Source organism: Colossoma macropomum, unplaced genomic scaffold, assembly GCF_904425465.1.
Source record: "Colossoma macropomum unplaced genomic scaffold, Colossoma_macropomum, whole genome shotgun sequence".
Lineage (NCBI taxonomy): Eukaryota > Metazoa > Chordata > Actinopteri > Characiformes > Serrasalmidae > Colossoma > Colossoma macropomum.
Genome location: NW_023494791.1, coordinates 49,152,991 through 49,176,490, shown reverse-complemented (window position 1 = coordinate 49,176,490; position 23,500 = coordinate 49,152,991). Strand labels below are relative to the sequence as shown.

Genomic DNA, 23,500 nt, shown 5'->3' with positions numbered 1-23,500 from the left:
CCATGCGAGCCGCTGAGTTTCCCTGCACGTATGACTTATAGATCAACCTGTTTCTCAAACATGGTGTCCCTATTTCCAGCCCCAACCTCACTTCCTCTGTAGAGTTCAGTCATTTGTAGTTTGTGTGTGTGTGAGTGGTGTGTGTGTTTTCCTGACGGGTTTACTGTAAGTAACAGAGGCTGATCCTCACCGACAGGCCTTCATTCAAAACGAGGTAAAAACACACAGCAGCATATCGCGGATTGATTCCTTTGGTTTCGCATGCTTGTCAGTATTGATTGATCTGATTAGCCGATGATAAACACTAATTTTGTGGCTTCTTTAGAGTTTAAACACGAGGCTGAAGTTGACTTACTATTCGCCAGCTTCTTCGAAATTTCCCGTTCCACCTTAAATCGTGCACCAGTTAAGGTGGAACGGGGAAATTCGAGTAAGAAAAGCAGAGCTAGCTGAATAAATACAGTCGTTTTCCTGCTGTGTGAAATCAGTGAGTTTTATTGGTTTCTCTTTTCCTCCACAGGCCATGGCTGATTTTTCGGTGAGTGCATAATCATACATTGGATTGTTAGACAGACACATCTTATATTTGCCTTATTGTTTAACCAGTTACAGCCTGTTTTATCAAAGCTACACAGACCTTTACACCTTCCAGTTTTGTTTATGATGTGGGCTCTATAAAAATATACAAGTTGGGTGTGTTCCGTTTAGCATTAGCTCACGGTTTGTTTGTTTGTTTGTTTGTTTGTTTGTTTTCATTTGAACTGGTTATTATATAATATAACCAGGTTTGGATAACTCATTGGGTGTCGTAGTATAAAAGTTATGAGCAAGCTAGAATACCTAAACCCAATAAAAATGTCCACTCCTCCTGTAGAACAGTCCTCATCTTAAAGGGGAATGCCACCAATTTTTTAAAATTCTGTTTAATTCAGTGTTTGAGATGTAAACAGAGTGATTCAGAGTGGTTTGGTGCGTTCAGATGTCTTTACAGTGGTTGTGATAGGAACCAGGGGTCACCATGACTACAACACAAATATAGACATTTTATTTACTATCCAGAACCACCAGTGAACCTACACGAGTCTTCTGAGTTTATATGGAATGTTGATGATGGAAAATAGTGGAAAATCTGAAATAATAAGTTTTCTTTGGGGACTATTTTGCCTCACAGCGCCCTGCATGTATCCCTCCACCATGAATGGAGTTTAAGTTCTCCAAACTATCATAAAACAGTGTCTCAGTCATCAGGCAGTGAATTCATAACCATTTCATGTAGTAACTTTCTGTGAGGGAGCTTTTAGAGGTGGACGTCTGGTTCCTATCACCACCATTGTGAACAGTTCTGACTTGGAATTTTTCTTGAAAGTCAGCTGTGCCGCTCCATGACATTCCATATCTGGCTAAGTTCATGTTTTGTGGAATACACCTCAGCTGAACTGAGCATGTTGTTGTGTAAACAGATTTTCCTTCATCAGTAGTATAATTCCCTTTTAATATTTGTTTACTCCAGTTTTTCAGCCTAATCTCTGTCTGTCTGCCCCCTCTGAAGCATATGATTAGTCTCCATGTACAGTGATTTCCCTGAAACAGAAAACCTGTTGACTCAAAACACATTTATAATAGAGGACGATGGGCTGGTGCTTCAGTGTGAGTCAGGAAGTCAAGAGGTTTTTCTGTTCTTTTCTAAGTACATGGAATTATTGTCAGTGGAAACTGACCATGTGCTACAAATAGAGATTAGACTGAACAAACGTGCCTTTAATCCAAATTTAAAGGATGTTATGCTAATGCTGTTCCATCATCACTGAAACTGTCTCTCTGTTTTTTGTGTAGCTTGCTGATGCAATCGCGGATGACGCCCCCAGTCAAGCACCCAGAACCGCTAATGTTAATCCATCTGCCCCAATAAACGGGGCTCCACCTGCCACTAATCCTGGCTGGCCTGGTGCAGCTCCGGGTGGTCCCAGCTTCCCCCCGTCCGGTGGTCCAGCCCAGCCTTCTGCCCCCGGAGGGTTCCCCCAGTCTGGCCCCGGTGCCCCGGGCTCCTTCCCCCCTGGTCCAGGGGCTCCTCCAGGGCAGTATCCTAGCGCCCCTTCTGCCCCTGCCGGATACCCCCCTGGCCCCGGAATGCCTGGACAGTTCCCCCCTGGACCGGGGCAGTTTCCTCCAGGAGGAGCGCCAATGCCCTACGCTGGGGGGCAGTTCCCCTCCACCCCCGGGGCTCCACAGGGACCCTACCCCAATGTGCCTTACCCAGCCGGACCCCCAGCCCCAGGCATGTACGGCCCTGGGGGCCCTGCAGCCTTTCCCCCAGCCGGAGGGCCCGGGCCGGGCTTCGCCGGAGGTGCTTTTCCCCCTGTACCCCCTGGATCCTGGGGCGTGCCTGGAGGGGGCTTCCCTCCCCAGCCTGGACCTCCTGCAGGATATGGACCCGGACCCATGGGACCATACGGGGGCCCGGGGGCCCCTGGAGGCATGTTGGTGAGTAAGGCTGAGGGTGTGGGAATGTTTAATGGCTGGGCGATATGGCTAAAAACCTTAGCATGACATTTTTTCCATATCAAACTGATAATTACTAATTAAACAAAAGACATTTGTGTATAATAATTATAAACTGCTGACATTCCTGCTGTAGCAAGTGAACGGCTAGACAAGTTCTACCGTCTAGTGAGCAGTAAGTGCGCAGCGCCATTTAGTGTATCAAAGTAGCTGTTCAGAGTTAAAGCTTTTGCTGCTAATGTAAGATTGAGGAACAAAATGGCATTCACACTTTATCGATATGGAAAATGTTTGATTTTTGTAATGTGTGGTTTTATCGCCCAGGCCTGCAGTATGAGTCTGTCCATGTGCTGTGGGGGGTGTTATGTGGGTGTGCATGTGTTGGTTGGTGGGTCTCCTGACTGCTGGTCAAGGTTTAGCGTTGTTCCTCAGGCTGCTCCAGTGGTGTATTTGGTGACTGAGGGCAGATGTGGATTTGGCTTGGAGGGACTTTGGACTGAGAATTGAAGTGTAGATGTGAAAAAACTCCTGTTTTTGTCTTTCAGCCGGGATATAGGCCTCCATATCATTGATCGCAGTGAACACCGCAGATATTCTCAGGGGGAGCAACACTGCAGCCTTCAGAGAGAGAGAGAGAGAGAGAGAGAGAGAGAGAGAGCAGTACAATCAAAACTGCTGACTCTGCTGACTATAAAACATGCCAACATTTACGCTGTTACAGGCTCGTCTGTGCCTTACTCTAATAATGCAGTGAGCGCAGATGGCCTATAGACAAAGTTCAATAAGCCAGCTTTTTAAATAATATATTTTATTAATACACTTTATTTTCTTAATCCTGCTACCTAAGGACTGTTATGTGTTGCACTTTTAATGAACAAATCTTTGTACTGCACTTGTTGTTTATTCCACCAAAATGAAGTAAATGTAAATGCTGACTTGTTGCAGGTCTGATTTAATGTCTTATTCTAGTGGGGATTTTTCACTGAATATTTGTACTGTTAAGTGTTCAATGTTGCTTCATCACTGATTGCTGAATAGATGTCTGGTGGGTTTAATGATGTCTAACTTTTAAATTCGACAAAAAATCCAAAATAGTTTCCCCCCTTTCACTGATCAGCTGAGATTTTGCTGTTTGCTTCTTTATTTTCAGTGCTGGAGCTACGAGGCTAATATAGCTAACAGTCCAAGTAAGCTAATATCTCACCAGTTAGACATGCAGTTAGCACCAAGCTAAACCGCCACTCTCGCCCGGTTCCTGACACTGTATGACAAAATCCTCCATAATAATCTATACAAAATGGACAAAGTTTAGGCTTCTAAATGGCAGCTAGTAGTGATTTAGCACTTAATTCCAGTCTCTGTGAGCGACTTGTGTAAGACGTGAAGAAGAAGTGTTCCAATTTGCACAGCTAGCTAGCCTTAGGTTAGCTCTGTTAGCCTCAAAGATATAGATCTACTGTTTTCTAATGATTTGTATGATAGTAGTAGTACGCCAACATCATTAAATAACATCAACATGTATAAAATACAGCCTTAAAACCTGCACTCAAACTGGCTAACAGGAGAATAAAAGGTCATCGTGTCTGAACAGTGAACTAAGACAGCCAGCTAACCGCTAAGCTAATTTGCATATATCTAAATCAGTATTATGGTCTAATTAATGTAAAATGAGCTGCTGTTTTTTTTAAAAATTAATTTTAAAAAAGTGTCTATGACTCTCGACTCAGTTTCGCCTCTATTGGTCTCGACTGCAACGCTAACGTTAGCTTGTGCTGCTGTTTTTAGCTATGCTAACATACTTTAGCCCATTTTTACAGGTAACAGTGAGTTATATTGTGTGAGAAGCCACAGAATCACGTTTAGTGGAGGTCACTGAAAATCTCCACACACTTTTAGACACGGGTCATTATTTAGACATGCAGTTAGCACCATGCTGCGTTAGCCTCATTGCTAAAGTGCAGACAAACATTGCTTGACTACAGGTTGAGTAACTGAGGGAAAGCTAAGTGCCAAGTGCTGCTGTTCCTCATGTGTTGGGCTCATCTGAAGAGTTTTTCTGGTTATCTGTTGTAACTTAAGTGAGTTTTTTTTAAATCTGCTAATGGAGAATGTTTTTAGGTCCTTGACACCACAGATTTATCCAAATGCTTCAGTAACATTAATAAACGTGTACTGAACAGGCTAGTCTGTGCTCTGTCATTAGCCTGTTAGCACAGCTTTATCCATATAAATGTAACGTGTGTCTGATAGTGTTGAATGATAAAGCAAAATGTAATATCACAATACTTAAGGAAGTTTTTTGTGATATGTCACAATATTTTTCATGTCTGATAAATTAGACCAAAGTAAGCCCACATTTTAAAAATACCATCAAAACCATGAATCCAGTTACTTGCATTACACATTTCACACACTGTGCTGCACTAAATCCAATTAAACAGGACTAATTCTGCTCTCTTTGTAATCAAACAAGTTAGTTAGTGATTTTAAGTACTGACGATGTCCATGATATGCCCAGAAAAGGAAGTTGTGACATACTGTTATGTGATTTATCACAATAATGATAAATATAGTCATACTGCTCAGCTCCAGTCTCAGCTTATTCAGAGGTTTATTTGAACTGGAGAAGCCCAGAGGAATGTGATTAGCCTAGTTTCAGTGTTGGGACAGTGTTTGCTGGAGTTAGTGAGTCACTGGGCGGGGTTTGGAATCAGGTTGTGTGTCATGCAGCCCTGATTTTGCACACTGTTGTCATGGTGACGTTGTTTTTAAACCGGGTGTTGTCACATCAATCTGACGTTCATTTCCACCCATTAATTCTAGGAAGGATCCCTTTTTTCTCTGAGAGTGGATCTCAGTGTGCAGTCAGTCGGGAAACGCTGAGTGTCTCTGTGCACAGCTGTGGTCTTTTACTGTTTCAGAGACTTTAATTCCCATTTCTAGCAAAATATATAAACATTGTTTTTGTGTTAGGATGATTGTCATAGAAACACAGCAAACTCATGCTTGGGTTTTAGTAAATTATATAAACTAATAGAATATTAAAAGGGTTCAGGATTTAACGTAAGTGCTACAAATAAAGTGTTATGAAATAACTATATATTTATTCATATTTAAGTTACCAACTTACTTATTCATGTATTTTAACACTAGTTCTGCCATAAAGTGATGACATAGACAGATACTTTGATATAGCTTAGCTCTTAACAACATATAACACATCATAATGAAAGGTTTGTGAATAATGATTATAGTAACTGTAAGAACACAGAAATCAGAATATTAATAAAACACAAGCTGGTCACTAATGTTACTTGGATAACCATGTTTTTTATAGTTTATCATATTTCTGATCATGCATGGGGCAAAGGTTTATGGCTTTTCAGATATTAGCTAAAAGAACTAATAAAAATAAGCAAATAGTCTAATAAGACGAACACTTTTATTTCTACTCGTGCACTAGTGAGTAAAGTACTCTACTTTTTCCTCAGTTCTATTTTAGTCATTAACATTTAGTTCCTAATTCCTAATTTAGTTTTATTTATTTATGTATTTGTTCATTTATTTAGTTACCTAGTTATTTAGTTAGCTAGTAAGTTATTGGAGGGAGGGTTGATTCTGTTGTGTTGAGTCACTTCCTGGACAGAAAAAAAACATAATTTTAGCACTTTTTAAGAACTCTAAGACACTTACAGTGACTGAGAACACAAACTGGAAATTCATAGAAAGTCTGAAGATAATTTAGAGGCGGGGCTGAAGTCTTTACATTTTGATGGACGATTAGACAAACAGGAATTTAGCCTTTTAAATGACATGAATCTTGTTTAATGAGACTGTGAGCATGAACTAACGATGAAGAAAGAAAAAAATTACAAAGAAAAAAGGTGCAAAAAAAAGAAGAAAAAAAAAAGAAAAGCGGTGCCCAAACCTGCCATAGTTCACTGTTTATGGTGGGCTGAAAGCCGAAAAGACTAAGCAATCTACAAATAATGAAGGTAGGCAGATTTTAAAAATGTGTTTTGTTACTAAAATACTTCAAAAAATGCAATTTAAAAAGAAAATGTGAAATTAAGTCGTATATGGTTACATTTACTGATTTGGTTTGAAGTCAGAGTTTCAGACTTGTACCTGACTTGAACTTTATGCTTATACCCTATACCTTAATTAGGTTAATTAAATAAATAAACATTCTGTCTCTACCGAAACAATCATAACAACCCAAACTTTCCCAAATGTTTCAGTAGTGTCTGTTTCAGTAGTGACTGTTTCAGTAGTGACTGTTTCAGTAGTGACTGTTTCAGCAGTGACTGTTTCAGTAGTGACTGTTTCAGTGACAATTTTAGCTCATTTTGAGCTCAGAAACTCAGCAGTTCATGACCAGCAAACACAGCTCTGAACAGCTGTTCATACAGAAAATCATCATATTTTACATTAAAACACTAAAAAGTGCTGAACTGCAGAAAATATGACGGTTCTTAATGTTCCACACTGATTTTCAGACTTTGGGACACATTTACTTCAAAACAATGGGATCTAACTGCTCAGCATGTGGCCATGAGGGACAGGGATGCAGCCTCACTTCCTGCTCTGAAATGCAGGGGCGGGGATAAAATAAGCCCCGCCCACACACTAAAACATGTCAACAAACAAAACGTGACATGAAAATGTAGGATGGAATTTTTAAATATTAAACTCATGATAAAACAATCTTAAAAAAAGACTGAAAGAAATTAAAAGTACGTATTACTTTCAAGTGTAAATTTAGAGGTTAGGATTTGGGACAGACTCCGCCCACTAGAACGTACCCTATAAGTGATGATGCAGTATATATTTAGCTTATTGCTATCTCCTTGAAAATATCTAAGATCTGAATAATTCTTTTTTTTTTTTTTACTGTAGGACTGCAGTTTGATCTAATTCAGTGAAACAGCCCAGATATCATAGAAACATGTTTGGTCTCTCATTGTGTGTGAGGGGTTGGGGGTACAGTAATTTTCTGGCAAGCAAATTAGCTGAAATTCTCTATGTACACTATATTAATTTAGCTGGATTGGTTGTTCTAGTATGTGGCTGCCTGAAGTGGCAGTTTTAGGGCAGCTGTGTACCAGAATAAGAAGCCCAGGTAGTTTCATAGAGTGTACATAGAGAATTCCAGCTAATTTGCCTGCATGCTGTTTAAACACTGGAGAATTTGGAGAACTTTGAACAATCACTCCATACAAGTCTGTGATAACAACAGAGGTGAGTTAGTTGGTCAGTTAGTTTTGCTAACTGAATGTACTGAGCCTGTGGGCAGGGCTCTGAAGTGTGATGTGGAGAGTTTTATGATTTAACGTATTTATCACAGTGTTTAAGGAGTGTTTAGGGAGTGTTTATGATTGTTTGAACTGATCTTTTCCCCTTTCCTGTGTTTGAGTTAATGTTTATACGGAGTGTTTGAGCTCTGCTGTGAGTGACTGTGTGTCTGTGTGTTTCAGCCGGTGCCGTATGACCTGCCGCTCCACGCTGGGATAATGCCCCGCCTGCTCATCACTATAGTAGGAGAACCAGTTCCAGGAGCAGATCGGTAACATATTTACATACACACACACCTCACCTACAGTAGCCCAACAACAGGGTTCTGTGACATAAACTCACTGGCCACTTTAATAGAAACACCAAACCTGTGCTTCCACTAACTGGCTACTTTATTAGAAACACCCACCTTGTGCGTCCACTAAATGGCCACTTTATTGGAAACACTGTCCTTGTGCTTCCACTCACTGGCCTCTTTATTAGAAACACCCACATTGTGCTTTTGCTAACGGCCACTTTATTAGAAACACCTACCTGTGCTTCCACTAACTGGCCACTTTATTAGAAACACCTACCTTGTGCTTCCACTAACTGGCCACTTTATTAGAAATACCTACCTTGTGCTTCCACTAACTGGCCACTTTATTAGAAACACCTACCTTGTGCTTCTACTGTCAGTACAGTTGAGGCAAGTGTGTGATGATTAGCCATGCAGTTAGCACTATGCTAATCAGTGAAGTGTAGGCTTCCATTACTTGTTAGCTATATTAGCCTCATAGCTCCAGTGTGAAAGCTACAGAACCAAACCTCAGGCGCTAAGCACGTCCCGGCTGATCGATTACTTGTAAACTGTAAACAGTGTAAATTAGATATTTGCCTAAACTATCGCTTTAATACATTCTCTCCTCTCCTTCTAGGTTCCATGTAGACTTTGTAAAAGGTCCTGACATCGTGTTCCACTTTAACCCTCGCTTCCCCGAGCAGACCATCGTCAGGAACTCAAATCTGGGGGGCTACTGGGGTCCGGAGGAGAGAGAAGGGGGCTTTCCTTTTGTGCCGGGCAGACAGTTTGAGGTACAAAAGCTTTTAATCTAACAGGCACCCATAGAGTGACTGGGGTGACGCTTCACTCTCCAATAGCGCCCCCTAGTGTGTTTTTATTTGTTTGTTTTCCTGCCCAAGATTATTTCGACAGTCTAGCTGAAGTATGGAAAAATGTACTACCTTTCTGTCTGAACAAATTTTTGAAAAACTAAAGGTTTTTAATTCTCAAGGTTAAGATTAGAACTGTAAGTTATTACATGTAATCATTCAAGACCTAATGAGACATATTTTATATATGTTTATTGATTTTCTTCTCTACAGAGAACCCACTTACATAATTATATTTTTGCTCATTTTAGTGCAGAAATTCTATTAATTTGCTGAGTTTAATATATTAAAAAAAAACATAACCACAACATTTGCACAGGCTATATTTTATGTTTTATTGTTTTTTTCAATATGTCCAGTTTCAGCCAGTAAACAGTAGCTGTGCATTAAAATGAGCAGCAGTGTGTCTCAGTAGAGGATGTGCAACTTATTTACACTCAGAAAATCAACAACAACATGGAATTTGACCAGGAGCGCATAAATACGTATGAGTCATTATTATTATTATTACTTATAATTACTTACATATACACTGTGTTTCTGTCTCAGTTGAAGATCCTGGTGGAGGCGGACGTGTTTAAGGTTGCTGTGGACGGAGTGCACCTGCTGGAGTATGAACACAGAGTGGGGGGGCTGGAGGAGGTCACGCTGGTGCGGGTGGTGGGGGATGTCACACTATACAGCATCGCACCCAGCATGATCTAACAAACACAAACAACAACAACAACCCCATTTCCTCATGAACACACACAGTGAAAATTGCGAAAAGTTCACAAAAAGTCCAAGTGTCCCCAAACATTTCACGGTCAGAGTAAAAGCTCTTTGCTGGACCATCTTCACTGATATTGCTGTTTTTTTATCACGTTGTGAGCCAATTACACATCTGTAAATATAAAAAATACTTCAATAATTTGTGGGAAATCCTCAATGTCTCATATAGAAACTCAGATGCTCTTGTATGCAGAGTTCTAGGACAAATCTTTAATGTGTGTAGAACCTTTACACCTTCACACTTGCAAATCTCATTTCTTTATTGTACCATCCAGTGAAAGGTTGTTCTACCAGAAGTGGTTCCTCAAAGGCATCGCTTTCTGGTTCCGTTACTTTTTTTAGGAGTGCACTTGTTTTTGTCCAAGTTTCTCATCAAAGCTGGATATTTTGAAGTTCTAGAGCAGAGGTTCTGCACGTTTTTTAAAGCCATAACCCTTTGAAGTGTAAACTGGGGGTTGCGACCCCTCACTATCTCAAAATGAGTGATTAACAGCGAGCTACTTTGGCTTTAATTAAAGTTTTGAACTGTCTGACGGCCCTTTGACAGCTCTTTTTGTTCTAATTCAGATGGATGACTTCCTCTGGCAGGCTAACACTACGTATGTGGATTATTTGTAGCGTAGTTAGCAAAAAAAAAATCACGTAATGTATATACATATAGGTTCACATTAGCTGCTAGGTTTGCTGTTGGCTAAGCAATGCTGCACACTGCTGACAGTTAGAGACTTTTTCTTTCACAACACTGTTTTAGCTTATATTGATAAGATGACATTGGCAATTTTATGGATATTTTCTTATTGTCAAAAATATATGGTCAAAAATACATCATTTTTTTGGCATGCACTCTGTGGCCCCAGTTTTGAGAACCGCTGCTGTACTGTTTGCGCTCTGTTCCACAAACCTGTAATCTTAATCTCTGTTGACCGAACCACTAAACTGACAGTGATGAATCACCTGAGCTGGAACCACAGATATACATAGTAAAGACCTAGTTAGCCTCCCGAGGGCGCTCTGCTCTAACCCTAACCCTAACCCTAGCCTGTACTCCCTGGAAGTAAGCAAGTAAGTAGACTTTTACAGTTATTTTTCTTTAAGACACACAAGTGAATCTGAGGCAATTTTTATTTTCTTTAGAGAACAGCATCTGAATTTTCTAAATTTCTCCATAATTAGTTGGTTCAGATGTAATCAGACGGGTGCAGAGTGGTTTGGTGTGAATCGTTCTGTTCTAGAGAAACTTACAGAGTCAGAACTGTTCACAGTGGTGGTGATAGGAACCAGACGTCCACCTCTAAAAGCTCCCTCACAGAAAGTTCCTACATGAAATGGTTATGAATTCACTGCCTGATGACTGAGACACTGTTTTATGATAGTTTAGAGAACTTAAACTCCATTCGTGGTGGAGGGATACATGCAGGGCGCTGTGAGGCAAAAGAGTCAAAGCGCTTTTTACAACAGGTGTTGTCACAAAGCAGCTTTACATAAAGATCCAAGCCCCCAATGAGCGCATTGGCAACAGTGGCAAGGAAGAACCCCCTACGAGCAAGAGGAAGAAACCCTGAGAGGAACCAGCACTCAAAAGGGGAACCCATCCTCCTCTGGTCCCCAAAGAAAACTTATTATTTCAGATTTTCCACTATTTCCCATCATCAACATTCCATATAAACTCAGAAGACTCGTGTAGGTTCACTGGTGGTTCTGGATAGTAAATAAAATGTCTATATCTGTGTTGTAGTCATGGCGACCCCTGGTTCCCATCACCACCACTGTAAAGACATCTGAACCATTTCACACCAGACCACTCTGAATCTCTCTGATTACATCTCACACACTGAGTTATGGGGGGAATTTTAAAAAATGTGGAATTCTCCTTTCATATAGTGGGTTTTTTTAAAGCCTTTTTAAGCGTTTATTTGATTACCACCACTATGATAATTCTGGGATTTGCAGTGTTCACTTTCCCACTCTGAGTTTAATGTTATTTATGGCAGCTTTGACTTAAAAAAAAATCATATTTAAAGCTCACAAAACTTTCATGTAAGATATTGTTAACTTTGTATGTTGTAGTTTTTCAACAAATCCTTCAGCAAATGCTTCAGCACAAAGCAACAGCCTGTTAGCTGGTTAGCTGGTTAGCTAGCCTGATTCTTACATACAGCATGTCTCAACTTACACATATATCCTAATTTAAACTCCAGATTGTGATGTAGTGCACAGATACTAACGTTAGTGCAGATATTTGCTATATCTGAATAACTACACTCACGCTTATGGCCAAGGAGTATATAGCTAGCTGCTAGGCTATAAAAGGCTGTGTTAAGTCGGCACTTACTGTCTCAACTTTTAAAGGAATTAAATTAAACTTTTACTTTGAAATTGTCAAAGTAAATCCCATGAAATATCTTACTGTAACCCTTAAATTGCAGGAACTTGAACCAGAACTGTTTTCAGTTAAATCTGCAGTTTTTGGGAGATGTTTGTGTTACAGTGTGGAGAGGGGGGCTAATACGGGGGCCTAATACGGGGGGCTAAGTGGTCTCTAATATGTATATCTGTGGCTATAACAGTTCTTTATTCACAAACGCAAGACTGATCCACTAAAAGGACGGACCCTGCTGTAGTTCTCAGTCCTGTGATTTCACCGTGGCGGATATGCTGGACTTTCCTCTCTGTAACTCTTTTTCCTCAACATTTAAAGCCTGTTAGCCATTAGCTATTTAAGCTAAGCCTGTTAGCTATTTAGCATGCATACTAAAATATGACTGTTTATCTTTCAAAACACATTTAAATGCTAGAAATGTGCTCTTTCACAGGTATCGCCGATACGGTACAGTGAGAGCAGTGATGCGTCGAATCTGCTTCACATGTGTGCATCACTTCCACATGAACAGCATTTATTACATCAGCACCATTTGGTCTCGCAGTCTACCTGCATGTGTCCGTACCTGTGTTGATGTAGTATCATGTGGATGTAATTACACATCTGAAGTCCTTTCGGTACATGACTCTTTCAGGACCGAGGCTGGATGAAGTATGTTTATATATTTTTATTCCAGCAGTGCAGTGAAAATCTGATGGAAACGTCCTGTCTTTGCCTCGCCGTGTGAAATTGTGCACTAGTGAGTGTGATTTCCGGGTTTCGAAGAGATTAGAAAGTGTCTTAGTGGACTTTTTTAATAGTATAATCATATATTCCTGTGTAATAATATTTCACTCAGTTGAAATCAGTGTTAAAGAATGAAACTAATTGCCAAAGACACTGCAGTGGATTTACTGAAGGTTTGGAATAAAATATTAAAATCTTTTTGGAAGATTTATTTGTTATTTTATTTGTTATTTGGTATTTTTATTTATTTATTTGATGGCAAACAGGTTTATTTATTTATTGATTGATTGATTGTATATACATTTGTTTACACCTGGGTAATTTCTGTGTGGAGTATTTTCTCCCCATGTCTGTGTCAGGTGAATTGGAGATGCTAAGTGGTCCCTAGGTGTGAGGGAGTGTGTGTGTGTGTTCTGCCCTGTGATGGACTGGCGACCTGTCCAGGGTGTTTCCTGCCTTCCGCCCAGTGACCGCTGGGATAGGCTCCAGCACCAACCCAGATATTTTAAAACTACAGATAAAAACCTTCCTTTTGTTTATTAGGAGAGGTAAAAGCTGGACGCCTCCAGCTGTGTCCAAAGAGACCTCTGGACTATAGACTGTATTTATATACAGCACAGACATACAGTCTGTGATTCAGACCTGAAATGATTCGGAGCAACAGCGCCGTCTTGTGGTACAAAGCTGTAAAATGGGTTTTCTGTTAAAGAGAAACGTCACTGACTCGTTTTCCGAGAGGTTTGATCACTTTAAGCCGCAAATGTAGCTGACTGCTGTGTATTAATACGATTCAAAACATCCCACTAGTTTAAAGCTTAAGAAACACTAAAATACCGATATTTGGTTGTTCCGTAGCCTCTTATGCTCCTTGGGACCACCGGTGGTTTCAAAACGCACTTCGTCATATTCTTCATAACTTACATATTTCATAAGCTACATTCTAAAGGTGGGGGTCGTATGAGAGCTGTAACTGTCTTCCTTCCAATCAAATAGATGGTGATGTCATTTTAAACCCTTATAATAAAAGAAGCTGAACTCACAACTTATTTTCTACTGAAAGTCGACCCATTTCAAATCTGACCTATACACTATAAACAGATGGCGTCTCTTCAGTGATCTGCTCTGTAAACATTATTTTTATAAAATAATACAAAGAGCATATTGTAAGCATATAGTAATACGTGTATCATAAAACACATGTTCTGTTAATTTGAGAGGAGCTTTTACGAAAAATAAATCATTAAAATAAAAATTTACATTCATTTAATGCAGTTACTAAATAATTTGCCTTATGATTTGGGCATGAAAATTCAGACGGACAAACCAAAATATACCCTGGAGAATAAGAACGACGACTACATGGGAACGGGTGCAGGCCGGCAGAGTACCACAGAAATCAAACATATAAATAGTTTATATTATAGAAGTGTAATGTTTACACGGGTTACTGTCTATTTTTTTGACAATAACACGAGTATTTTGTTTAAAACATGCAAATAAACACAAATCAAATGGCTCTCCGTTGAAAGAAGCGACGGAAGCTGATGCAGTCAGTCATATTGGCCAGCAGATGTCGCAGTACTGTCTAAATAAAATAAATGTCAAAAGCGGCTTCAAAACAAATTTCCCCATAATCCAGTGTGTGAGATGTAAACAGAGTGATTCAGAGTGGTTTGGTGTGAAATGGTTCAGATGTCTTTACAGTGGTGGTGATAGGAACCAGGGGTCGCCATGACTACAACACAAATATAGACATTTTATTTACTATCCAAAACCACCAGTGAACCTACATGAGTCTTCTGAGTCTATATGGAATGTTGATGATGAAAATAGTGGAAAATCTGAAATAATAAGTTTTCTTTGGGGACTATTTTGCCTCACAGCGCCCTGCATGTATCCCTCCACCATGAATGGAGTTTAAGTTCTCCAAACTATCATAAAACAGTGTCTCAGTCATCAGGCAGTGAATTCATAACCATTTACTGTAGGAACTTTCTGTGAGGGAGCTTTTAGAGGTGGACGTCTGGTTCCTATCACCACCACTGTGAACAGTTCTGACTCGGTACGTTTCTCTAGAACAGAGCGTTTCACACCAAACCACTCTGAACCACTCTGAACTGCTCGGTTTACATTTTAACCACTTAATTGTGCAGTATTGTTGAAAATTGGTGGAATTCCCCTTTAAAACTCTTGAAGCAAGACACTTAATTTCTTATTTAATGGTATTAGTATGGATATATGCACCCTGTCAGAATGCTTTTAAGAGGACATGCTAACATTCTACAGCATTTAGCAGCCAAAATCCACAGTGACTTAGTTGTGTATTTAGGAAATGGATCCTTAAATTACTGCAAAGAGGCTGAAGTCCAAAGATATCTTTGAGCTAACACTGCAGGAAAGTCCAGCACTGCTACTGAGATACAGAGACACACAATACAGTGATTACAAGACGTTTGACCTTTTTGAAGTGCAAAACTCTTCGTTAAAAGGAGAATTTGAGAAAAAGTGCGATGTCCAGTGTCTGTCTTGTCCTGTTGGGGTTACCATATACAGTATGTAACAGCAATAAAACTTGTACTACACTGGTGTAATCACAATAGAGTTCAATTAAATGGGAACTCAAAATCAAATTCCTGCATAATTAAGTGGTTAAGCTGTAATCAGAGCGGTTCAGACAGGGTTCAGAGTGGTTTGGTGTGAAACACTCTCTTCTAGATAAACTTACTGAGTCAGAACTGTTCACAGTGGTGGTGATAGGAACCAGACGTCCACCTCTAAAAGCTCCCTCACAGAAAGTTCCTACATGAAATGGTTATGAATTCACTGCCTGATGACTGAGACACTGTTTTATGATAGTTTGGAGAACTTAAACTCCATTCATGGTGGAGGGATACATGCAGGGCGCTGTGAGGCAAAATAGTCCCCAAAGAAAACTTCTTATTTCAGATTTTCCACTATTTTCCATCATCAACATTCCATATAAACTCAGAAGACTCGTGTAGGTTCACTGGTGGTTCTGGACAGTAAATAAAATGTCTATATTTGTGTTGTAGTCATGGCGACGCCTGGTTCCTATCACCACCACTGTAAAGACATCTGAACCATTTCACACCAAACCACTCTGAATCACTCTGATTACATCTCACACACTGAATTATGTAAAACTTTGGGAAAATTGGTGGGACTCCCCTTTAACTTAAATTGAACTGAATTATCCCGTCACTCTTCTCCACCAGATGGCGATGTTCTGCCTTTTCCCCCACTGTTATTCTCAGCTTGTCCGCCAGGGGGCAGTAGAAGCACCAGCATTTGAGGCAGGAGGCGCTGCTTGGTTTCACCTTCAGCCCGAAAATCAAATCTGATGAAACTTTAGCGACGCTTCGGAGAATAAAACACCATGAACGGCTCTGCGCCCGGGGCTCGGGCGGCGCTGGACATCCAGCTGAAGCGGGGACCAGCCGGTCAGTGTCTCTTAATATCAGTCAACTCACTTTCTCTCTTTAAACACGAGCAGCAGCAGCAACGCAGCGAGACCAGCGAGGCTGAAGTTCGAACTAGCCGTTCCACCTTAAAAGCTGCTGCAGTTGCGTTGTGGCGCCTGAGTGCGTCACAGTGTGTCAGAGCGGAGCGGCGGCGCCACTTAAGGTGGAACTGGAGATCCGAGCGCGAAGCTGGCGAGTAAAACTCCTGCTGAACTTCTCAGCGCGTTTCTGCCAAACCCTTCGCGAAACTTCTCCGTCTGTCAGCTTTGAAGAGCTGCAGAGACGCTTATTGATCCGCTTTATCGATACTGATTGTTTTATCAGGCTTTTTATCAGAGTTTTGTTCATGTTTTCCTGACTTAGCTGCTGTGCTAACAGGCTGCAGGAGCTAAACGAGCTACGAAGAGCGAACTGGAGTTAAATTAGGAGGAAAAAATGAAATATTTTGCATGATTTTAACTTTCAGACGTGAAATCGGAAGCAGTTAAGGACATTAAACGAGCGGACAGATGGTGAAAATCACTATTTGAGCTCTGTCAGTGTCTGTGTTTAATGTTTAATGGGTAAGTTTCGATTCGTTCTGTGCTGCAGAGGAGAACATAACTGTATAGCTGTACAGCTGAATATGTAAATCAGCACAGTTTATGACAAATAATCTCATCTGACTCGTTTATGGTACATTTGATCAACACAGGAAAGTGACAGTGTGTGTTTTGCATTAAAGGAGCCACATCAGGGAGCTGTATCTGTATAACTGAGTGTTTTATATGGAATGTTGATGAAAATCTGAAATAGTAAGTTTTCTTTGGGGACTATTTGCCTCACGGGGACTATTTGCCTCACAGCGCCCTGCATGTATCCCTCCACCATGAATGGATTAAAATAAATGGATTAAAATATCCACTGATAACCTTTAGAGGTGGATGAAGTTTGTTTTTACAGCACAGTTCATACACAAGGGCACTTCACTGTGTTTTACCGCAATAAAAGAGCAATAAAATGAGTAAAAAAGGCCTAGACGGATCCAGTAGTTCAAAAACAGAAAACTGATGATTAAAAGGAAGCACATCGAGGCAAAATACAAAAAAACATAAGAGGAAATTAAATAATTAAATTGAGCTTATTAAAGTTACGATGCTAAAATAAAGTGCAAATTTTATAGCTCGATTATGATAAAACATAAAGAGAAATGAGGTGGACATCTGGTTCCTATCACCACCACTGTGAACAATTCTGACTCAGTAAGTTTATCTAGAACAAAGTGTTTCACACCAAACCACTCTGAACCTCTTTGATTTCATCTCAACCACTTAATTATGACGAATTTTTAAAAAATTGGTGGAGTTGCCCTTTACCTTGTAGACCCAGTGTGAGATGAGCTACAGAAGAAATCAATACTGAAAGATTAAGAGAATAACAGACAGATTTTAGGACATTTTTACGCAGTTATTATTGTTTGTACTAATATACTAATATACTAATATTCCTGTTTATTGATTGCCACACATTATAGTGATGTTTAGTTAATTTTGCAATGTTGCCTTTATTTTTAGCAATTTAAAGCAATATTGTTGTTCAAAAGTGCATTATTTTTCCTCCAAATACTGGAATATCCAGAATTTTTACATTGTTTTCTTCTTAAAAGGCCTGAGAGTTTATTTAGGCCGTAAAAGGAGCGTAGCTGCATGACTTTATGGCTAAAACCCTTAAAGATCTGTTTATGTTAGATCGTTATAGCTTACAGAGACTCTTGTGAAAGATACAGATGCGGCTGATCTGGACTCGTTTATCATTTCTAATATAATACAGTTTGACTTTTCTGATTCTGATTAGTACAGTCTGATCAGAGAAATCAAACACAGCTTCACAAAGCTGAGTGTTTATATTGTTTCTGCTCTGATTGTCGTAGCTGCTCTGTATTCGCTCTGTTCACTGGTCGTGTTTATCTTTGGTGTTGCATAATTTTAATTTTATAGGACGCTGTAATATTCCCATGTGAACTTTGACCTGTGATAAGGAGAAAAAAGAACCCTGACTGGTTTGTCCAGATGATGATGATGATGATGATGATGTTAAATGCACTCCATCTGTTTCATGTCAGCCTCTGTTCAGGTGTGACAGGAAATGACTTGATTCAATTATGAGTCTTTAGGAAACGATTCAGTGCATAAAAAAGCTCCAGTTTTACCACGATTCCCTCAGAAACCCTTTTTAGGAAACGATTCCTTTCACTTACAGTTTTTCAGGAAACACTTTGATTGAGGGAAGCAAGTGATTCAGTTACAGTTCTATGGGAAATGATTCAATTCCAGTTATTTAGAAAATGATTTGATTCATTTGCAGTTCTGTAGGAACAGTTTGATTCAGTTAAAATTCTTTAGAAAACGATTCGATTTGTTCGGAGATCTTTAGGACACAGTTTGATGAGTTCTTTAGGAAACGATTCAGTTCATATTAAATCTCCAGCTTCACCAAGATTTGAATCAAACATGCAAATTTGATCGGAGGAGCTGCTGTTTACCCGCAGTAGAATATAATACAATGCTTATTTTTTGTAAATGCGTACTTTGTTATTGAATTATTAAATATTATTCTAATATTTATCCTGAATCAATGCAGCTGAATCAGCGCTGTGATATAGGTGTGTTTTTGCGGCTGTCGTGTTTTCTGTAAACGTCTGATGTTTCTGTCGGTCTGTTCCAGGTTTGGGGTTTAATATCGTGGGCGGTGTTGATCAGCAGTATCTGATAAATGACACCGGCATCTATGTGGCCAAGATCAAAGAGAACGGAGCGGCTGCTCTGGATGGACGACTCCAGGAGGGAGACAAGATCCTGGCGGTAAACCTGCTGCTATTAAAGCGATAGTTCAGAGAACCAAACCGCCAAATGAGTCATGTTTGAGATGTTTGTTTGTTTGTTTGTTTAGATAAATGGTCATAAGCTGGAGAACCTGCCTCACAGCGCTGCAGTGGAACTGTTCCGGAACGCAGGCGAGGACGTCCAGCTACGAGTTCAGCCGAAAGTGAGTCTCTCTGTCTCCTATATTTCAGTTCAGCTCCAGCAGCACTGCTGTGTCTGATCCACTCGGACCAGCACAACACACACTAACACACCACCATCACGTCAGTGTTACTGCAGTGCTGAGAATGATCCACCACCCAAATAGTACCTGCTCTGTGGGGGTCCATGGGGGTCCTGACCACTGAAGAACAGGGTAGCAAAGTATGCAGAGAAACAGATGGACTACAGTCTGTAACTGTAGAACTACAGAGTGAGACTATATGGTCAGTGGAGCTGATAGAGTGGACAGTGAGTGTAAACTGTACAGATTGAGTCTGATGTCAGGTTTATATAGTTAAACGATTTAAAGTGCAGGTGTGCAGTGATGGTAAAAGGGTCTGTGGTCAGTCTATGGTGGACGTTTGAGAGGGTCTAGATTAGTCCAGGTGCATCAGGTACATTAGTTTAATAATCTAATTATTTATGCAGTGTTGGAGTATTATAGTAATAAGTATGACATAGATAATAACTTTCTTTTAATAGTCTGACATTTTTGTTTTGGCCAGAAAATGAGTATCTACTGTACTGAACATCATCATAATTGATTATAATGTTCCAGAATTATTGTATTTGAATCACCACCTTCAGAGTGATGAGTCACAGTGCATTCATACACAAATATTTAGAGATTTAATTCAGTTTCAGATTACAGATTGGGTTTTTAAAGCCTTAGTAACTCTCAGCTCTCGTCTCTGTGCATTAGTAGAGTAGTTGTTCTCATTATAAAACGTTTTGTTAAAGATGATCAATTTAAACATTGTGAATTCTGTGTTTGTGTTCTCTCTGCAGTCCCAGCTCACAGCAAACGGTCCTGCAAACCCGCGCGGCGACGGAGACTCGCCTTCATCTGTCCTTCCTCTGATTGCCCTTGGGTTGGCCGCAGTGATTCTAGGGTTCATGTACAAACGTCTCGTCGGCTCCCGGAGGCCATTTTAACCTCTTTCCAGTCACACATTTTAAAGACGAACCTTATGAACTTTTTTTTTTTGCTGAGGGCCAAAAAAATAACAGTGACAACAAAATGGAAACGGAGCTATAAGAGCGAGAGAGAAAGTTTCCCTGATAGCAAAATTAATATAATTATCACAGCAAACAGTTAGATATACATTGAGTGATAATCATGCATAACCAAAAATTCTAAGCTGTTGTGTCGTAGCTCGGCTGAGATAGAGATTATTTTGATGTGAAAGAAAGAGGAGGATGGAGAAGCTGCTGAGACCGAAACCTGCCGAGGGACCAAACCGGCCGTTCCTCCAGTCCTGTAGGGGGCGCTGCGGGACATTCTAAGAGCCGGTCCTTCTCCTGAGCGTATACGTTCAGGAAACGTAAACGCGGCACGTCGTGCGCCACCAGGCGGACAATGAGGCCAAACCTTTAACTAGCCAGTTTTGCTAATGCACATAAACGTAGCGTGAGTTAATGGCCCGTTATAAACCACAGTAATGCTAATAATGCTGCGTGTCTGTCCTGCTTCTGTTCATGCGGCGTGTTCGTGTACGTTCCTCTCACTCACTGGTTGTAGTGGAGGTGCAGGTTAAGTGTGTGTGTGAGGTACAGTACTTCAGTACTTGAGTAAAAGTACAAATACTCTTCATAGATGATGACTTGAGTATTGAGTATTTACGTTAATGCATGAGAAGTGCAGGTGTTCTGTGTATTTTTTCCTACTTGAGTAAAAATAGATGTTCTGTTTCTACTTGAGTAGAAGTACAGAAGTACTCACTCGACTACTTAAGTACTTAAGTTCTACTAAGGATTCCTGTGTGAAACGTGGCTGGTTAGCTGTTAGCTGTATCTGCTCTCCTTTCATAGCAGTTGTTCAAGGAAACAGTTACTTACAGTACTTCTACTTTTGGTACTTGGGTACATTCACAAGTAAGTACCTCTGTACTTTTTGCTCAAGTACAAATATAGATAAAGTACATTAACTCACGTAGACAGAGGCAGAATCTTGTACTTTAACTCAAGATGAAATACTTTTACTTAAATAATTTTTACCAAGCTTATTTTTCCTTTTACTCGAGTACACCAAGTACTGCACTCCGTCCGCCGCTGCGTCTGCAGTGTAGCTGATTATCGGTGTTTGTCCTTGTTTAGCGGTCTCAGCAGAAATGAAGTCACGTTTGTGCACAGTTAAGATGTCACCCAGCTCCTCCTACAGTCAGGCGCGTAGTTTGGGGGTTCGTATGTTCGCATTTCTCAATCAGACGTGTTCGTTTATTAAAGGGGCGCCTTCAAAAGAAGGGAAATAACGAGACACAGCATAAAGAGGGAAGTGTTTGCACTGGTATCCACCCCTTTCTGTAAATGTCACTAATGGGAACTCGACTTGATTTTCTGACTCAAGCTGCTGTGCAGTGCTGCCCTCTGCTGTCCAGGCTGTGCAAGTGCAGCTAGTAGTGAAAGTGTTCTGAAGCGCAGTGCTCTGGTTCCTGTGTGTGAAACCCACTGTGTTCGAGTGTGTGCGTGTGCGCTTATGTTCTGGAGGTTCAGCCGTTTGGTCAAATGGGGGAACCTGCTTTGAAAAGCCTTATCAGCATGAATGAAACGCACTTCTTCACTGTCCTGTCACTTCCCATGTTGAATCCACGCTGCATCACGCTTCGAATAAATGATTTGTTACAAATGTGTGTGCTGTAAACTTCCCTCTGGTTCCTTCTGCACTAAATGGGCTCAGTTCAGTGTTAGACAGCACTGATTGCCATAAAGACTGTGCATGTTTGTGTAAAACCGTATTGTTGACATGCTCTCTCACTCCCACGCAAAGTAAACGCACCCTGCTCCCCCTCAAAGCTGGAAGAAAAACATTAAGTGCAGGTTTACATGTCTCTAATCTTCGCTGGTGCAGGACTGATGCACGGATTTGAAGCAGAATGTGTTGTGAATGTGTGAAAGTGCACTGTGACGATTGTAAATAAATGCTGATCATTGAGGCCTTACTGTGAGAGTGAAAGCTGTTATGTACCAGCAAACTGTACTTATAATGGGGTGGATTAGTGAGTATCGATGGGGTTCTTACACTCATCAGTATCACAGCTAGGTGAGAGTGGACCATATCCAGCTGAGAGCGGCTCTGAGGATGTATAGCACTGTGTATCAGAAGACGGGTCACAGTCACTAATTGTACCACTCTCGGGAATCCATGACAGCCTCTTAAAGTGGAGTTCCACCTATTTTCCAAAATTCCTGCATAGTTAAGTGGTTAAGATGTAAACAGAGTGGTTTGGTGTGAAACGCTCCGTTCTAGATAAACTTACAGAGTCAGAACTGTTCACAGTGGTGGTGATAGGAACCAGACGTCCACCCCTAAAAGCTCCCTCACAGAAAGTTCCTACATGAAATGGTTATGAATTCACTGCCTGATGACTGAGACACTGTTTTATGATAGTTTAGAGAACTTAAACTCCATTCATGGTGGAGGGATACATGCAGGGCGCTGTGAGGCAAAATAGTCCCCAAAGAAAACTTATTATTTCAGATTTTCCACTATTTTCCATCATCAATATTCCATATAAACTCAGAAGACTCGTGTAGGTTCACTGGTGGTTCTGGATAGTAAATAAAATGTCTATATCTGTGTTGTAGTCATGGCGACCCCTGGTTCCTATCACCACCACTGTAAAGACATCTGAGCCATTTCACACCAAACCACTCTGAATTTTGAAAAGTAAAGACACGGCCCTTTAAGGGTCACTCCGTTACTGTGTTAGTTTATTAGAGTTCATTAGACGAGCCCTCAGAGAGTTGAGGGAACAAGCGTAAATGTCGACTTCAGCAGAAGAAAGTGTGCATTTCCCTTTTCAAACTTGCAGACGAAGCTGTTCAGAAGCCATAGCGATGAAGTACTTAACTGAAAACTATTATTTTATTATATTCAGAACAGGTTTTGTGTAGCAGACTCCTCTGACTGCTAGTACAGCTTCATTACTCTGCTGGGTTTCTAGTGAGCTGCGACTGAGTAATCCGCTCCTCCACTTCTGCTGCAAGTGGACACTTGTATAATGTAGGTTTGATGCTCTTCTGAGTGCTGAGTCGAGGGCGTGTTCAATTTATTGAAACGGACCAGCAAAAGGTGGAGCTACAAGCAAGGGGTTTCCGATAAAGTGGCCAGGCAGCCACACCGCACTGGCCAC

General features: G+C 40.5%; 2 protein-coding genes across 3 annotated transcripts; both read left to right on the top strand.

Annotated features, from left to right (window-relative positions):
* The first annotated feature begins 92 nt into the window (after positions 1-92).
* Positions 93-10,247, top strand: lgals3a (lectin, galactoside binding soluble 3a). 2 transcript variants are annotated; one of them, XM_036575260.1, is made up of 6 exons: positions 93-214; positions 521-538; positions 1,834-2,481; positions 7,977-8,065; positions 8,712-8,868; positions 9,496-10,247. In XM_036575260.1, exons 2-6 carry the CDS (start codon positions 524-526, stop codon positions 9,649-9,651), a joined length of 1,065 nt encoding a protein of 354 aa, XP_036431153.1. In that variant the 5' UTR covers positions 93-214; positions 521-523; the 3' UTR covers positions 9,652-10,247. The 2 variants fall into 2 exon arrangements, with proteins under 2 accessions (XP_036431153.1, XP_036431154.1); XM_036575261.1 differs by lacking the exons at positions 7,977-8,065; positions 8,712-8,868; positions 9,496-10,247 and adding an exon at positions 3,045-3,440.
* Positions 10,248-16,100: 5,853 nt separating this feature from the next.
* On the top strand, positions 16,101-22,307 carry LOC118811053 (synaptojanin 2 binding protein). Its single transcript, XM_036575258.1, has 4 exons — positions 16,101-16,284; positions 19,009-19,145; positions 19,234-19,329; positions 20,157-22,307. Exons 1-4 carry the CDS (start codon positions 16,221-16,223, stop codon positions 20,301-20,303), a joined length of 444 nt encoding a protein of 147 aa, XP_036431151.1. The 5' UTR covers positions 16,101-16,220; the 3' UTR covers positions 20,304-22,307.
* Positions 22,308-23,500: the final 1,193 nt, after the last annotated feature.

Bases quoted from the DNA above. Each gene is read 5' to 3' on its own strand.
- lgals3a (XM_036575260.1), top strand. The intron at 2,482-7,976 runs GTGAGTAAGGCT...TGTGTGTTTCAG, and splicing joins GGGCCCCTGGAGGCATGTTG to CCGGTGCCGTATGACCTGCC. The intron at 8,066-8,711 runs GTAACATATTTA...CTCTCCTTCTAG, and splicing joins CCAGTTCCAGGAGCAGATCG to GTTCCATGTAGACTTTGTAA.
- LOC118811053 (XM_036575258.1), top strand. From the start codon at position 16,221: ATGAACGGCTCTGCGCCCGGGGCTCGGGCGGCGCTGGACATCCAGCTG. The intron at 16,285-19,008 runs GTCAGTGTCTCT...GGTCTGTTCCAG, and splicing joins GCTGAAGCGGGGACCAGCCG to GTTTGGGGTTTAATATCGTG. The intron at 19,146-19,233 runs GTAAACCTGCTG...TTGTTTGTTTAG, and splicing joins AGGGAGACAAGATCCTGGCG to ATAAATGGTCATAAGCTGGA.